Source organism: Salmo trutta, chromosome 37 (genome assembly GCF_901001165.1).
Source record: "Salmo trutta chromosome 37, fSalTru1.1, whole genome shotgun sequence".
NCBI classification, from domain to species: Eukaryota; Metazoa; Chordata; class Actinopteri; order Salmoniformes; family Salmonidae; genus Salmo; species Salmo trutta.
In genome coordinates this window covers 20,230,691-20,248,099 of record NC_042993.1, presented here as the reverse complement: position 1 = coordinate 20,248,099, position 17,409 = coordinate 20,230,691, and the positions used below count along the sequence as shown (strand labels likewise).

At 48.6% G+C, this 17,409-nt stretch overlaps 1 protein-coding gene across 1 annotated transcript in view; it reads right to left on the bottom strand.

Annotated features, from left to right (window-relative positions):
• The window catches only part of LOC115176501 (neural-cadherin), a 130,230-nt gene that overhangs the window by 53,745 nt on the left and 59,076 nt on the right, over positions 1 to 17,409 (bottom strand). Inside the window, exons 3-5 of the mRNA XM_029736537.1 lie at positions 13,777 to 14,002; positions 11,090 to 11,294; positions 4,770 to 4,881 (exon numbers count right to left, since the gene is read on the bottom strand). Of these exons, the coding sequence (XP_029592397.1) occupies positions 4,770 to 4,881; positions 11,090 to 11,294; positions 13,777 to 14,002 (543 nt within the window). The remainder of the gene's footprint in view (positions 1 to 4,769; positions 4,882 to 11,089; positions 11,295 to 13,776; positions 14,003 to 17,409) is intronic.

The window sequence follows — 17,409 nt, the reverse complement described above, 5'->3', positions numbered from 1 at the left end:
GACAGTAGGAAGACAGGAGGAAGAGAGGAGAAAGACAGGAGGAAGACAGTAGGAAGACAGGAGGAAGACAGGAGGAAGAGAGGAGGAAGACAGGAATAAGACAGGAGTAAGACAAGGAGGAAGACAGGAAGACAGGAAGAAGAGAGGAGGAAGACAGGAGGAAGACAGGAAGACAGGAAGAAGACAGGAGGAAGAGAAGGAGGAAGAGAAGAGGAAGACAGCAGAAATACAGGAGGAAGAGTCATTATCTTTATAATCAGCTTGTACACATTGGAAATCATTGTTCCAGTTTGGCAAATAAGGAAATTACCAACAGAAATACTCAGTGGCCAATGTGGGTTTATGACTGTACACACACACACACACACACACACACACACACGCACACACACACACACACACACACACACACACACACACACACACACACACACACACACACTTCAGTAGTCATTTATCTTACAGCCTCTGTGTGTAGCCTTACATTTGACATTTTTCACATCTTAGTCATTTAACAGATGCTCTTATCCAGAGCGACATACATTAGTCTTAACGACTTAAAGTAGTCTTCCAGCCTTCCTTGTCCCACCTTCCCTCCCCCCTTCCCTCCCCTCTTCCCAGCTCCTTGCCATTGTACAGTAGGTCAATTTAAGTCGTCTGTGGTGTTAAAAAAGCCAGTGTGAATAAAAGAGATATATTGGAGGCCAGTGGTGTATGAAGTGTGTGTGATAACACTAGCTGTACTGTAGACCTACTGTATGTACTGGGTACTGGCTAGTGTTAGACTAGAGTCATGCTGTTGACAGGCCCACATCAAACAGTCCAACTTCAGGAAGGCTTTGCTGTCATTAGTCAAAGAGCCAGAGCCCAGTTCTAATGAATTAGCCCTCAGGGCGAGAGACAGCGTGCTCCCCACACAGACACAGACAAGTGTGTGTTAATGTACACACGTGCATGTAGAAATGCTCACGCCCACGTGCACACAGAATGACGCAAACGATTAGTTGATTTCTGGCTGACTCCCTGCTCGTCTTCCATCTCTCATCATTACATCATCTCTTTCTATTTCTCCCTCTTCCTCCCTCTATCCCATTACCTCTCTCACTCACACATGAACCTGTTGCAGGGGGGATGTGTTCGAGCGAGAGAGAGTGTGTGTATGTGTGTGTTCATGTGTGTGTGTGTGTGTTCATGTGTGTGAGAGAAGGGGAGCTTAAGGCCAGGATTGAAACAGAAGGTTCATTAAATATACACAGACTAATATAATATATCTTCAGGCTACCTATTAGCATTTTTAATGCATAGGCAGGAGTATTGGAGTTGCAGCGGTAGCTAAATTAAACAGGAATATGAGGAGAGGCTAGGCTGAGAGGCTAGGCGAGCGATTCTGGCTAGCTGAGGGGTTTGTGGGGGAGTTAGTTTGTTCGCCTCCCTACTCTGCTAAATCCTTCCTGGGACATTTCGACTAGATAATTGGAGAGGCAGTTTTCCCCGTCACTCACTGCTAGCTTCCATTAAAAACCCATGCCCAATTTATAGACTAATCCTGACTTAAGTTAAACAACAATAATCATCCCCCTCTCTCTATTTCTCTCTCTCTATCTTTGTCTCTTTCTCCTGACTCTCTCTCTCTCTTTCCCTCATGCTCGCCTCTTTCTCTGTTTTCGGGAAATCAAACTATCCATTCTAAAGCTTGAAATCAAACTATCCATTCTAAAGCTTGAAATCAAAATATCCATTCTAACGTTTGAAATCAAACTATCCATTCTAACGTTTGAAATCAAACTAGCCATTCGAAAGCTTGAAATCAAACTATTCCTTCTACACGCACACGCGTGCTCTGCATGCAGGGGGAGTCTCCAGTGCGTGAGTGAGTGACAGGCGCGTCTGTCGACGTGACGATATGCAAAAAAGCTGCATATTCACCATGATTTAATTTTCCTAAGCACATGCACAGACACACAGAGACAAAGACACAGACACACAGAGACACACACACAGACACACAGAGACACACACACAGACACACAGAGACACACACACACAGCCGGGCCCATGCCAACGTGTGCATCTGCTTCAGAAAGCATGCCGTGGCCACTAGATCATCCTGTCTTACTCTCTCGTTCTCTCGTTCCTTTTTGTCTCTCTATTTTCTCCATCCCTCGCTAAAGCCGATTGGCTTTAGCTGAGAACAATGACAGAATTAAAGGCTGGTAAGCAATTCGGCCATTCTCTTCCCTCTGGCTCACACACACACACACACACACACACACACACACACACACACACACACACACACACACACACACACACACACACACACACACACACACACACACACACACACACACACACACACACACCACACACACACACACACACACACACACACACACACACACACACACACACACACACACACACACACAGACTTGAAAAATGGGTTGTCTTCTTCTCTCCCTCCTCTCCTCATGGCTCAGTGGGGGAAGACTGCTCGAGCACTCCCAGAGAGGCTAGCTGTTAGCCTGCTATCTATTAGCATTGACAATTTGATCCCAGAACCTAATGCAGTGTGACAAGCAGCAAAACAAACCTCGTTGTCGGTCTCGCATATAACGTGTGGCGTGTGCAATAGAGTTGAGGTCACAAAGATGCATGCACTGCCATGGTAGCACACTGACTGAACATACCTGTGCATGAACGGCACAAGAAACACGTTCATCTATCTAACCTCCCAAAGGGTTGCCCACTCCTCCCTTCCCTTCCCTCCCTCTATGAAAGAGTTGCCGGTGGTTGAACCGTGGCACATAGTCATCCATTGTGAGTGGGCGTAAAACCCTTTCAATTACTGTGATAGGATCAGGTCTGGGACAGGCAGGGTTATAAGAGCAGCCTATTCCATTATGGCCAGCCTTTAGTAGAGGTCACTCTCTCCTCAACCCTCAGGGTGTCTGTCCACTAACCAAGCCTGGCTATCAACATCTCACACCGAGGGCAGCACCCTCTGTCTGTTATGTATTGTTACTGTCTGTCTGTCTGTTACAGTGCCTTCGGAAAGTATTCAGACCCCTTCACTTTTTCCACATTTTGTTACATTACAGCCTTATTTTAAAATGGATTAAAAAAAAAATAATCCTTAGCAATCTACACACAATACCCCATAATGACAAAGTGAAAACAGGTTTTTTGATATTTTTGCAAATGTATTAAACTTAAAAAACAGAAACACCTTATTTACATAAGTACTCAGACCCTTTGCAATGAGACTCAAAATTGAGCTCAGGTGCATCTTGTTTCCACTGATCATCCTTGAGATGTTTCTACAACTTGATTGGAGTCGACCTGTGGTAAATTCAATTGATTGGACATGATTTAGAAAGGCACACACCTGTCTATTTAAGGTCCCACAGTTGACAGTGCATGTCAGAGAAAAAACCAAGCCATGAGGTCGAAGGAAATGTCCGTAGAGCTCCGAGACAGGGTTATGTTGAGGCACAGATCTGGGGAAGGGTACGAAAAAATGTATTCAGCATTGAAGGTCCCCAAGAACACAGTGGCCTCCATCATTCTTAAACGGAAGACGTTTGGAACCACCAAAACTCTCCTAGAGCTGGACGCCCGGCCAAACTGAACATTCGGGGGAGAAGGGCCTTGGTCAGGTAGGTGACCAAGAACCAGATGGTCACTCTGACAGAGCTCTAGAGTTCCTCTGTGGAGATGGGAGAACCTTCCAGAAAGACAACCATCTCTGCAGCACTCCACCAATCAGGCCTTTATGGTAGAGTGACCAGATGGAAGCCACTCCTCACTAAAATTCACATGACAGCCCGCTTGGAGTTTGCCAAAGGCACCTAAAGACTCTCAGACCATGAGAAACAAGATTCTCTGGTCTGATGAAACCAAGATTGAACTCTGGCCTGAATGCCACACGTCACATCTGGAGGAAACCTGGCGCCATCCCTACGGTGAAGCATGGTGGTGGCAGTATCATACTGTAGGGATGTTTTTCAGCTGCAGAGACTGGGAGACTAGTCAGGATCGAGGCAAAGAGTAACGGAGCAAAGTACAGAGAGATCCTTGATGAAAACCTGCTCCAGAGCGCTCAGAACCTCAGACTGGGGCGAAGGTTCGCCTTCCAATAGAACAACAAACCTAAGCACACAGCCAAGACAGCGCAGGAGGGGCTTCGGGACAAGCGTCTGAACGTCCTTGAGTGGCCCAGCCAGAGCCCAGACTTGAACCTGATCAAACATCTCTGGAGAGAGATAAAATAGCTGTGCAGCAACGCTCCCCATCCAACCTGACAGAGCTTGAGAGGATCTTCAGAGAAGAATGGGAGAAACTCCCCAAATACAGGTGTGCCAAGCTTGTAGCGTCATACCCAAGAAGACTCAATGCTGTAATCGCTGCCAAAGGTGCTTCAACAAAGTTCTGAGTAAAGGGTCTGAATACTTATGTAAATGTCTAAAAACGTGTTTTTTCTTTGTCTTTATGGGGTATCGTGTGTAGATTGATGAGGGAAAAAACAATTGAATCAATTTTAGAATATCACTGTAATGTAACAAAATGTGGAAAAAGTCAAGGGGTCTGAATACTTTCTGAAGGCACTGTATATACTGTTACTGTCTGTCTGTCTGTCTGTCTGTCTGTCTGTCTGTCTGTCTGTCTGTCTGTCTGTCTGTCTGTCTGTCTGTCTGTCTGTCTGTCTGTCTGTCTCTACGTATGTTATGGACTTTATGTCCCACATAGAACCTCCACCGATGCCTCACCTTGTATCAGTGACGTTCCTGGCGCGGTGGCTTCGGGAATGTTATCCCGGCTGTAAATGGAATGGAGGAATTCTGGAGTGCAGTCATTCTCATCTGTGACGTGAACCACCACCTATAGGGAAGGACAGAGGAGAAAGTTAACTTGGAGCGGCGATCGAGGGGGGTCTGTGGAAGTTCTTCTTTGTGTGAAGCTTTCAGATGACAGTCATTTACACAATATGTGATTGTGTATGTGAGTGTAAGTGTTTGTGTGTATGTGTGTTTTCTCGAGCGTGCTGGCTGGGTTAATATAAATGAGTGCGTGGGAGAGCGAGAACCCAGTGGTAGTCAGGCACAGCTGCAGCCCATCCCTCTGAGCCGCTCCCCGGCCAAGCGGAACACAACATCACACACACGCGCACGCGTGCGCACGTATACACACACACTCTTACAGATGCATGCACACACATTTACACTGAATCTCTGCACACCCACATCATTTTTTTATAGCTGTAAATATGACAGTCCTGAGGCGTAAGGAAGAGAGAGAGATCATTAAGGGGGAAGAGAAAGAGAGAAAGGAAGATAGTGACAGAGGGAAAGAAAGAGGGGGGGGGGGCAGAAAGAGGAAAAGATAGATAATCATAGGGCAGGATGGTGGTAGAGATTGAGTTAGAGAGATAGATAGGGAAAGAGAGTGAGAGAGGTAAAGAGAGGCGGGGTAGTCCAGAGGTTCCCTGAGCAGTGTTAGTCATGCTGGATCCTCCCCCTCCAGTCTCCCACATGGGGGTGTTATCTCTGGGGACCAGCCGTGCCAGGGGGGAGACTGCTGCTCCCCAGGGGAGAGAGGGGGAGCTAGGTGGGCACACAGAGCAGCCATGGCAGAGAGGGGGCTGGAGAAGCCAGCGTGGGCCCCAGCATGGAACCATGACACACTCAACACACTCACATCAACTCTCACACTGTCAGTCTGAAATGAAGGAACTAACACAAACTTCATTGGAACTTTGAGAAAATGCAGAAACTCCAACACCATATTTGGCAAACCTTCAAAATCTGAAACAAATGTAAATCCTTTTTTTGTACATTATTTTGTGATATCCAATTGGTAGTTACAGTCTTGTCCCGTCGCTGCAACTCCCGTATGGTCTTGGGAGAGGCGAAGGTCGAGAGCCATGCGTCCTCCGAAACACAACACTGGCCAAGCCGCACTGCTTCTTGACACACTGCTCGCTTAACCCGGGAAGCCAGCTGCACCAATGTGTCGGAGGAAACACCATCCAGCTGACGACCGGAGTCACTAGAGCCTGATGGGACAAGGAAATCCCGGCAGGCCAAACCCCCCCCAACCCGGATGACTCTGGGCCAATTGTGCGCTACCTCATGGTTCTCCCAGTCACGGCTGGCTGTGACGCAGCCTGGGATCGAACCCGGATCTGTATTTGTATTTTTTAATTGAACCTTTATTTAACTAGGCAAGTCAGTTAAGAAAAAAGTCTTATTATACAATGACGGCCTACCCCAGTCAAACCCTCCCCTAAACCGGACGATGCTGGGCCAATTCTGCGCCGCCCTATGGTACTCCCGATCACATCCAGTTGTGATACAGCCCGGGATCGAACCAGGGTCTGTAGTGATGCCTCTAGTACACCTGAAACCCCACCGACACCTGAAACCCCACCTCTTTAAAGAATACCTGGGATAGGATAAAGTAATCCTTCTAACCCTCCCCCCCTACCCTCCCCCCCAAAAAGATATAGATGTACTATTGTAAAGTGGTTGTTCCAGTAGATCTCATAAGGTGATTGCACCAATTTGTAAGTCGCTCTGGATAAGAGCGTCTGCTAAATGACGTAAATGTAAATGTAAATGTAGTACTGAGATACAGTGCCTTAGACCGCTGCCCCACTCAGGAGGCCACAAATTGAAATCCAAACTTGATGTCAATGCGAGAGTAAGTGAAAATTCGACTTATGTGGAAGTTAGGATTCGCCCCAAAGACAACAAACTCCAAACAATAAGGTTCAACTTGGCATCGATAGACTGAGACAAAATGTCTGACTCTTCCCCTAGTGCATCAATTCAATCACGTTCTAACCTGTGGGTAACACTATGAAGCCCTCCCTCTCGCCACTCATCCAAACTCGGCAGACTGAATCCCCCTCTCACTCATACCTAATCACCAGCACTCCCTGGGCATCCCAATTCCTGTTAGAAAAACACCCTGTCTGTTAAGACCCTCTTGGAGAGCCGCCACACACTGTGCTAATGACCAACAGGAGCCTGGTCTGATACTGCTGCCGTACTGTGTGTGTGTGTGTGTGTGTGTGTGTGTGTGTGTGTGTGTGTGTGTGTGTGTGTGTGTGTGTGTGCGTGGCAGAGAGTGAGAGTATTAGTGATAATAAGAGCTAATACAAGTGCTTAAGGAAGATTAGGAGGAGAAGCTGGGAGCAGAGAGAGACGGGGAGGAGAGAGGGAGAGAGACATGGAACTCTATGGGATGCCTGCTCCTCTTCATACCCTTACCCCATGATAGCAGAGAGAGACAGAGTCAGAGGAAAGACATAAAGAGAGGGAGAGAGACCAAACAGATGGAGGTCTTCACCACAGATGGTATGTGTTTTGGACAGAGGGAGGTGACCATGACAGCTTATTGCCAGATTGCGGAGCCTGTTTATGTTGGTGTGTGTTGTGTCTGTACGTGTGCATTGTTACATCTGTGTTTAATGTATGTGTGTGTACATTCAAGAGTTTCTGTGTTTGTCTACTCGCGTTGTACATGTTTGTTTGTTTGTGTGTGTGTGTGTGTGTGGTGCTAAAGCGTTCCTCTGTGTCTGGCACAGGGTCCTGCCTGGTTGCCAGGCACACGTTGGCCACAGGGTCCTGCCAGGTTGCCAGGCACACGTTGGCCACAGGGTCCTGCCTAGTTGCCAGGCACACGTTGGCTACAGGGTCCTGCCTGGTTTTCAGGCACACGTTGGCCACAGGGTCCTGCCTGGTTTTCAGGCACACGTTGGCCACAGGGTCCTGCCTGGTTTTCAGGCACACGTTGGCCACAGGGTCCTGCCTGGTTGCCAGGCACACGTTGGCCACAGGGTCCTGCCAGGTTGCCAGGTACACGTTGGCCACAGGGTCCTGCCAGGTTGCCAGGCACACGTTGGCCACAGGGTCCTGCCAGGTTGCCAGGCACACGTTGGCCACAGGGTCCTGCCTGGTTGCCAGGTACACGTTGGCCACAGGGTCCTGCCTGGTTTCCAAGTCCATCTAAAGAACTCATCAGTGGATGAGAGCATCTGACAAACAAAGATGGCCGCCCCGGGGGATTCCAATACGCCAGTTTCACAACAGCTTACCTCAACTGCCCTTGTGGGAAAGGAAACGGAAGCCAAACAAGGGGTTAGGACACCTGTTCTCATTTAGGTAAAAGGTTATTTTTAAATCTGAGGGAGACATCATACAATATGATGATAATTGTCATCTGAAGTAAAGTCTGAGATGATTATCCTCACATAATGGGACAGCAAAGACAAACAACCTTCTGAATAAATAAACACGACAATTGTCTCTCTGTCTTTTTACCCAGAATCTCCATAGGTCTTTCACTGTATCCGTACTGAAGCTAGACGGCACCTATTTCTATTTCCAAACTTGCCACTGAGGCCACAGTCCAATCACCTGAACAGAATCACCATGCTTCACTGGCTGGTTCTCCATACTGTTGTTCTCCATTATGTGACCACGGCTGGCTCTCCATACTGTTGTTCTCCATTATGTGACCACGGCTGGCTCTCCATACTGTTGTTCTCCATTATGTGACCACGGCTGGCTCTCCATACTGTTGTTCTCCATTATGTGACCACGGCTGGCTCTCCATACTGTTGTTCTCCATTATGTGACCACGGCTGGCTCTCCATACTGTTGTTCTCCATTATGTGACCACGGCTGGCTCTCCATACTGTTGTTCTCCATTATGTGACCATGGCTGGCTCTCCATACTGTTGTTCTCCATTATGTGACCATGGCTGGCTCTCCATACTGTTGTTCTCCATTATGTGACCACGGCTGGGGAGCAGCATAGTGGGGCAGGTTGGACGTTCTCTACTGCAGCTGACCATGGCTATAGTTGATGGGTCTATTCCTCATCAATACTACTCCAACGGAAAGTACACACACACACACACCTTCAGAGCCGCATGCATAGCTCCTTTGAGTGAATTAGCCAAGGTGACTGGAGCGGGCCTAAGGGGAACTGGTGGATTAGTGAGGATGCCATTTGTGTGTACAAGCCAGCCATCTGGCTAGGATCAGATGTGTATAGAGGTGAGTGTGTACTGTATACAGTGAGGGAAAAAAGTATACTGCTCAAAAAAATTAAGGGAACACTTAAACAACACAATGTAACTCCAAGTCAATCACACTTCTGTGAAATCAAACTGTCCACTTAGGAAGCAACACTGATTGACAATACATTTCACATGCTGTTGTGCAAATGGAATAGACAACAGGTGGAAATTATAGGCAATAAGCAAGACACCCCCAATAAAGGAGTGGTTCTGCAGGTGGTGACCATAGACCACTTCTCAGTTCCTATGCTTCCTGGCTGATGTTTTGGTCACTTTTGAATGCTAGCGGTGCTTTCACTCTAGTGGTAGCATGAGACGGAGTCTACAACCCACACAAGTGGCTCAGGTAGTGCAGCTCATCCAGGATGGCACATCAATGCGAGCTGTGGCAAGAAGGTTTGCTGTGTCTGTCAGCGTAGTGTCCAGAGCATGGAGGCGCTACCAGGAGACAGGCCAGTACATCAGGAGACGTGGAGGAGGCCGTAGGAGGGCAACAATCCAGCAGCAGGACCGCTACCTCCGCCTTTGTGCAAGGAGGAGCAGGAGGAGCACTGCCAGAGCCCTGCAAAATGACCTCCAGCAGGCCACAAATGTGCATGTGTCTGCTCAAACGGTCAGAAACAGACTCCATGAGGGTGGTATGAGGGCCCGACGTCCACAGGTGGGGGTTGTGCTTACAGCCCAACACCGTGCAGAACGTTTGGCATTTGCCAGAGAACACCAAGATTGGCAAATTCGCCACTGGCGCCCTGTGCTCTTCACAGATGAAATCAGGTTCACACTGAGCACGTGACAGACGTGACAGAGTCTGGAGACGCCGTGGAGAACGTTCTGCTGCCTGCAACATCCTCCAGCATGACTGGTTTGGCGGTGGGTCAGTTATGGTGTGGGGTGGCATTTCCTTGGGGGGCCGCACAGCCCTCCATGTGCTCGCCAGAGGTAGCCTGACTGCCATTAGGTACCGAGATGAGATCCTCAGACCCCTTGTGAGACCATATGCTGGTGCGGTTGGCCCTGGGTTCCTCCTAATGCAAGACAATGCTAGACCTCGTGGCTGGAGTGTGTCAGCAGTTCCTGCAAGAGGAAGGCATTGATGCTATGGACTGGCCCGCCCGTTCCCCAGACCTGAATCCAATTGAGCACATCTGGGACATCATGTCTCGCTCCATCCACCAACGCTACGTTGCACCACAGACTGTCCAGGAGTTGGTGGATGCTTTAGTCCAGGTCTGGGAGGAGATCCCTCAGGAGACCATCCGCCACCTCATCAGGAGCATGCCCAGGCGTTGTAGGGAGGTCATACAGGCACGTGGAGGCCACACACACTACTGAGCCTCATTTTGACTTGTTTTAAGGACATTACATCAAAGTTAGATCAGCCTGTAGTGTAGTTTTCCACTTTAATTTTGAGTGTGACTCCAAATCCAGACCTCCATGGGTTGATAAATTGGATTTCCATTGATTATTTTTGTGTGATTTTGTTGTCAGCACATTCAACTATGTAAAGAAAAAATAATTTAATAAGATTATTTCTTTCAGACCTAGAATGTGTTGTTTAAGTGTTCCCTTTATTTTTTTGAGCAGTGTATTTGATCCCTTGCTGATTTTGTACGTTTGCCCACTGACAAAGAAATGATCAGTCTATAATTTTAAGGGTAGGTTTATTTGAACAGTGAGAGACAGAATAACAACAAAAAAATCCAGAAAAATGCATGTAAAAAATGTTATAAATTGATTTGCATTTTAATGATGAAAATAAGTATTTGACCCCTCTGCAAAACATGACTTAGTACTCTGTCTCTCACTGTTCAAATAAACCTACCATTAAAATTATAGACTGATCATTTCTTTGTCAGTGGGCAAACGTACAAAATCAGCAGGGGATCAAATACTTTTTTCCCTCACTGTATGTGTGACTGTGTGTGTGTGTGTGTGTGTGTGTGTGTGTGTGCGCACGCGCGTGTGTGTGTGTGTGTGTGTATAGTTGCGTGTGTGTACCTCTGCCACACCGCTGAGGCCTGTGTCTGGCTCGGAGGCCCTGACTTGCAGTGTGTGGAGTGTGTGTCCACTCTCAAAGTCCACTGTCCGGGTGAGGCTGACAGCTCCACTCTCCTGGTTGACACTGAACAGGTTGCCAGGGTTCACCAGCAGCATGTAGGACAGAGTCTTCCTCTGGAAGGAGATGGCCCCCACCATCGCCACACTACAGGGGGAAACAGGACGGGATGTCATAAGGAGATACAGTATACAGGAAGTGATGTCATAAGGAGACAAATTAGAGAGGATGTTGATGCACACACACACACACACACACACACACACACACACACACACACACACACGCACACACACACACACACACACACACACACACACACACACCGTGTAGAGGGTGGGCAGGAGATGAATACATTGTGTTCCAGTCATCAGAGCCCTGAGGAGGCAGGTTCAGACACACACTTTGACCTTCATGTTAATCCTAAAGTTTATTTTAATAAATACAGTGGGGGAAAAAAGTATTTGATCCCCTGCTGATTTTGTACGTTTGCCCACTGACAAAGAAATGATCAGTCTATAATTTTAATGGTAGGTTTATTTGAACAGTGAGAGACAGAATAACAACAAAAAAATCCAGAAAAACAGATGTCAAAAATGTTAGAAATTGATTTGCATTTTAATGAGGGAAATAAGTATTTGACCCCCTCTCAATCAGAAAGATTTCTGGCTCCCAGGTGTCTTTTATACAGGTAACGAGCTGAGATTAGGAGCACACTCTTAAAGGGAGTGCTCCTAATCTCAGCTTGTTACATGTATAAAAGACACCTGTCCACAGAAGCAATCAATCAATCAGATTCCAAACTCTCCACCATGGCCAAGACCAAAGAGCTCTCCAAGGATGTCAGGGACAAGATTATAGACCTACACAAGGCTGGAATGGCCTACAAGACCATCGCCAAGCAGCTTGGTGAGAAGGTGACAACAGTTGGTGCGATTATTCGTAAATGGAAGAAACACAAAATAACTGTCAATCTCCTTCGGTCTGGGGTTCCATGCAAGATCTCACCTCGTGGAGTTACAATGATCATGAGAACGGTGAGGAATCAGCCCAGAACTACACGGAAGGATCTTGTCAATGATCTCAAGGCAGCTGGGACCATAGTCACCAAGAAAACAATTGGTAACACACTACGTCGTGAAGGACTGAAATCCTGCAGCGCCCGCAAGGTCCCCCTGCTCAAGAAAGCACATATACATGCCCGTCTGAAGTTTGCCAATGAACATCTGAATGATACAGAGGACAACTGGGTTCAAGTGTTGTGGTCAGATGAGACCAAAATGGAGCTCTGGCATCAACTCAACTCGCCATGTTTGGAGGAGGAGGAATGCTGCCTATGACCCCAAGAACACCATCCCCACCGTCAAACGTGGAGGTGGAAACATTATGCTTGGGGGTGTTTTTCTGCTAAGGGGACAGGACAACTTCACCGCATCAAAGGGATGATGGACAGGGCCATGTACCGTCAAATCTTGGGTGAGAACCTCCTTTCCTCAGCCAGGGCATTGAAAATGGGTCAGGGATGGGTATTCCAGCATGACAATGACCCAAAACACACGGCCAAGGCAACAAAGGAGTGGCTCAAGAAGAAGCACATTAAGGTCCTGGAGTGGCCTAGCCAGTCTCCAGACCTTAATCCCATAGAAAATCTGTGGAGGGAGCTGAAGGTTCGAGTTGCCAAACGTCAGCCTCGAAACCTTTATGACTTGGAGAAGATCTGCAAAGAGGAGTGGGACAAAATCCCTCCTGAGATGTGTGCAAACCTGGTGGCCAACTACAAGAAACGTCTGACCTCTGTGATTGCCAACAAGGGTTTTGCCACCAAGTATTAAGTCATGTTTTGCAGAGGGGTCAAATACTTATTTCCCTCATTAAAATGCAAATCAATTTATAACATTTTTGGCATGCGTTTTTCTGGATTTTTTGTTGTTGTTATTCTGTCTCTCACTGTTCAAATAAACCTAATATTAAAATTATAGACTGATCATTTCTTTGTCAGTGGGCAAACGTACAAAATCAGCAGGGGATCAAATACTTTTTCCCTCACTGTATTTGAATTAGCCACACTTTCATATTCCGAGCCTCGGGAGAAAAGGATGCATCTGCGTCCCCCCTTCACCCCACCTTCATAACCTCCCTCCCCCCTTCCCCCCACCTTCATAACCTCCCTCCCCCCTCCCCTCCCCCCTCCCTCCCAACACATGACACATAATGCAGAGGAATCATCCACGTTCACACAATCCTTTGGCTTCCCCTCTAATGAGCAGCAGAGGCGGCACACACACACACAAACACACTCACTCACTCACTCACTCACTCACTCACTCACACACACACACATAACAAGCACAATACACAACCAAAAATACATGTACACACATACTCAGAACACACGCATTCATTGGTTCACTGGTGCTCTTACACCACCTTCCCCACCTCCCTCCCCTCCCCTCATCCTATTCCTGTCCAATGTCACCTGTAAAACCCTAGTTTATTCACCTTTCTCGTAATCTCTAATGACAGCCTATTCCACATATAGTGCACTAGGTGGCTCTGGTCAAAAGTAGTCCATAATATGGGTAATTGGGTTTTCCTCACAACAATCTCTCCAAACCCAGGGTGTACTCACGCTTGGCCCACGGGCGTGTTCTCTGGGACAGTCAGGGTGTAGGAGGCGTTGGTGAACTGTGGGGGGCGGAACCCTGCCAGAATAGCCACTGTTGCAGGGGGACCCTTCCTGCCCTGCGTGTCCACCGCCTGCACCCTCAGCATGTACTCCCTGCTGGGGGTCAGGGGTCGGCCGGTGGTCCTGACCTCCCCAGAGCTGCGGTCCACCTCAAACGAATCCTCGCCGCCTAGTTACGGGATATAAACAACACGTATAAACACACAGACACACATGGTTCTTCCAAGTGACTCAAAGGTTTTCTTGAATGGATAGTTGACCCCCAAATCAAAGTTGTTCTGTGTTTTCACACCTCATCACACAGCTTTCCCTGGGGTCTTATAGACAATCATGTGAGTGATATCATATAGCAGAGACAGCTGTGCAGAAATGGACATCCCTAAGACATGGTTTCTTGGGCTGGGGGGCTGGTGTGTGCGTTTATTTGTGTATAGAGATGGGGGTAGAGGACCCTTCTGCCAGCTGGGGCTGTGTGTGTGTCTGTGTGTGTGTGTGTTATCGGGTTAACATCCAGCCTCTCTGATCTTTCTCTGAGGAGAACAGGAAGACAGGGTCATCTTAATCCATGTCCCCTGGGCAGCAGCATCAACAGAAGAGAAAGAGAGAGAAGAGGAGGAGGAGGAAGAGAGAGAAGAAGAGGAGGAGGAGGAAGAGAGAGGAATAGGAGGAGAAGAGAGAGAGGGAAGAGGAGGAGGAAGAGAGAGAGAAGAGGAGGAGGAGGAAGAGAGAGAGGAATAGGAGGAGAAGAGAGTGAGGGAAGAGGAGGAGGAAGAGAGAGAGAGAAGAGGAGGAGGAGGAAGAGAGAGAGAGGAATAGGAGGAGAAGAGAGAGAGGGAAGAGGAGGAGGAGAGAGAGAGAGAAGAGGAGGAGGAGGAAGAGAGAGAGAAGAAGAGGAAGAGGAGGAAGAGAGAGAGAGAAGAGGAGGAGGAGGAAGAGAGAGAGAGGAATAGGAGGAGAAGAGAGAGGGAAGAGAGAGAGAGAGAGGAGGAGGAGGAAGAAAGAGAGAGAGAAGAGGAGGAGGAGGAAGAGAGAGGAGAGGAGGAAGAGGAAGAAAGAGAGAGAGAAGAGGAGGAGGAGGAAGAGAGAGGAATAGGAGGAGAAGAGAGAGAGGGAAGAAAAGGAGGAAGAGAGAGAGAGAAGAGGAGGAAGAGGAAGAAAGAGAGAGAGAAGAGGAAGAGGAGGAAGAGAGAGGAATAGGAGGCACACAGCTGCTGGTAGACAGGGACATGTAGCTAATCACAGCTGCATTGTCCCTGTCACTCACTTCTTTTGGATTTTTCATTATTTTCTTTTCTCCTTTTATTCAATCTATATCTATTTAATTTTTGATTTGTTATAATTTATTGTACATTATCGCTGTTTTAGGAATGTCCAACACCTGAGTACCCTAAAAATGGAACATTTGCATGTCATCCTTTAATTAAATGCTTTTATCTCATCAGAGTTTAGCTATCTAATCTAATCAAACGTAATGTAAAATGGACACCATTTAAACGTTGTATCAATTTAATCACAATTTTGCCATACTTCTTCTGTCAAGTATGGTGTTTTAGCTTTATTTCCCCATCGATTGATTAATAAAAAACAGCCTTGTAGCGAGGCTACCTCACATGATTTTCCATTTCACTAATTGGCCCCCTTGACAAAAAGCTCCTGCCCACAAATCTTCACCATTGTCTCAGGAATCCAACCCATCCATCTTCCCATCCCTCCCCTCCAACCCATCCATCTTCCCATCCCTCCTCTCCAACCCATCCATCTCCCATCCATCCTCCTCTCCAACCCATCCATCTTTCCCATCCATCCTCTCCAACCCATCCATCCTTCCCATCCCTCATCTCTCCAACCCATCCATGCTTCCTCATCCCTCCTCTCCAACCCATCCATCTTTCCCATCCCTCCTCTCCCAACCCATCCATCTTCCCATCCCTCCTCTCCAACCACATCCCCTTCCCTTCCCATCCCTCCTCTCCCACCCATCCACCTTCCCTTCACATCCCTCCTCTCCAACCCTCCACCTCCCTTCACATCCCTCCTTTCAACCATCCTCTTTCCATCCCTCCTCCTCCAACCCATCCTATCTTTCCATCCCTCCTCTCCACCCATCCATCCAGCACTTCCCATCCCTCCTCTCCAACCCATCCACCCCATCCCTTCCATCCCTCCTCTCCAACCCATCCCCTTCCCTTCCCAATCCCTCCTTTCCAACCCAGCCATCTTTCCATCCTCCTCCCAACCCATCCACCATCCCTTCCCTCCCTCTCTCCAACCCATCCACCTTCCCATCCCTCCTCTCCAACCACCTCCACCTTCCCATCCCTCCTCTCCAACCCATCCATCTTTCCATCCCTCCTCTCCAACCCATCCACCATCCCTTCCCATCCCTCCTCTCCAACCCATCCACCTTCCCATCCCTCCTCTCCAACCCATCCATCTTCCCATCCCTCCTCCCACCCATCCACCTTCCCTTCCCATCCCTCTCTCCAACCCATCCACCTTCCCTTCCCATCCCTCCTCTCCAACCCATCCACCTTCCCTTCCCATCCCTCCTCTCCAACCCATCCCCTTCCCATCCCTCCTCCCAACCCATCCATCTTCCCATCCCTCCTCTCCAAACCATCCATCTTCCCATCCCTCCTCTCCAAACCATCCATCTTCCCATCCCTCCTCTCCAACCCATCCATCTTCCCATCCCTCCTCTCCAACCCATCCATCTTCCCTTCCCATCCCTCCTCTCCAACCCATCCACCTTCCCATCCCTCCTCTCCAACCCATCCACCTTCCCTTCCCATCCCTCCTCTCCAACCCATCCACCTTCCCATCCCTCCTCTCCAACCCATCCATCTTCCCATCCCTCCTCTCCAACCCATCCACCTTCCCATCCCTCCTCTCCAACCCATCCATCTTCCCATCCCTCCTCTCCAACCCATCCACCTTCCCTTCCCATCCCTCCTCTCCAACCCATCCATCTTCCCATCCCTCCTCTCCAACCCATCCACCTTCCCATCCCTCCTCTCCAACCCATCCATCTTCCCTTCCCATCCCTCCTTTCCAACCCATCCACCTTCCCATCCCTCCTCTCCAAACCATCCAGCTTCCCATCCCTCCTCTCCAACCCATCCACCTTCCCATCCCTCCTCTCCAACCCATCCATCTTCCCATCCCTCCTCTCCAACCCATCCACCTTCCCATCCCTCCTCTCCAACCCATCCATCTTCCCATCCCTCCTCTCCAACCCATCCACCTTCCCATCCCTCCTCTCCAACCCATCCACCTTCCCTTCCCATCCCTCCTCTCCAACCCATCCACCTTCCCATCCCTCCTCTCCAACCCATCCACCTTCCCATCCCTCCTCTCCAACCCATCCACCTTCCCATCCCTCCTCTCCAACCCATCCATCTTCCCATCCCTCCTCTCCAACCCATCCACCTTCCCTTCCCATCCCTCCTCTCCAACCCATCCATCTTCCCATCCCTCCTCTCCAACCCATCCACCTTCCCATCCCTCCTCTCCAACCCATCCATCTTCCCATCCCTCCTCTCCAACCCATCCATCTTCCCTTCCCATCCCTCCTCT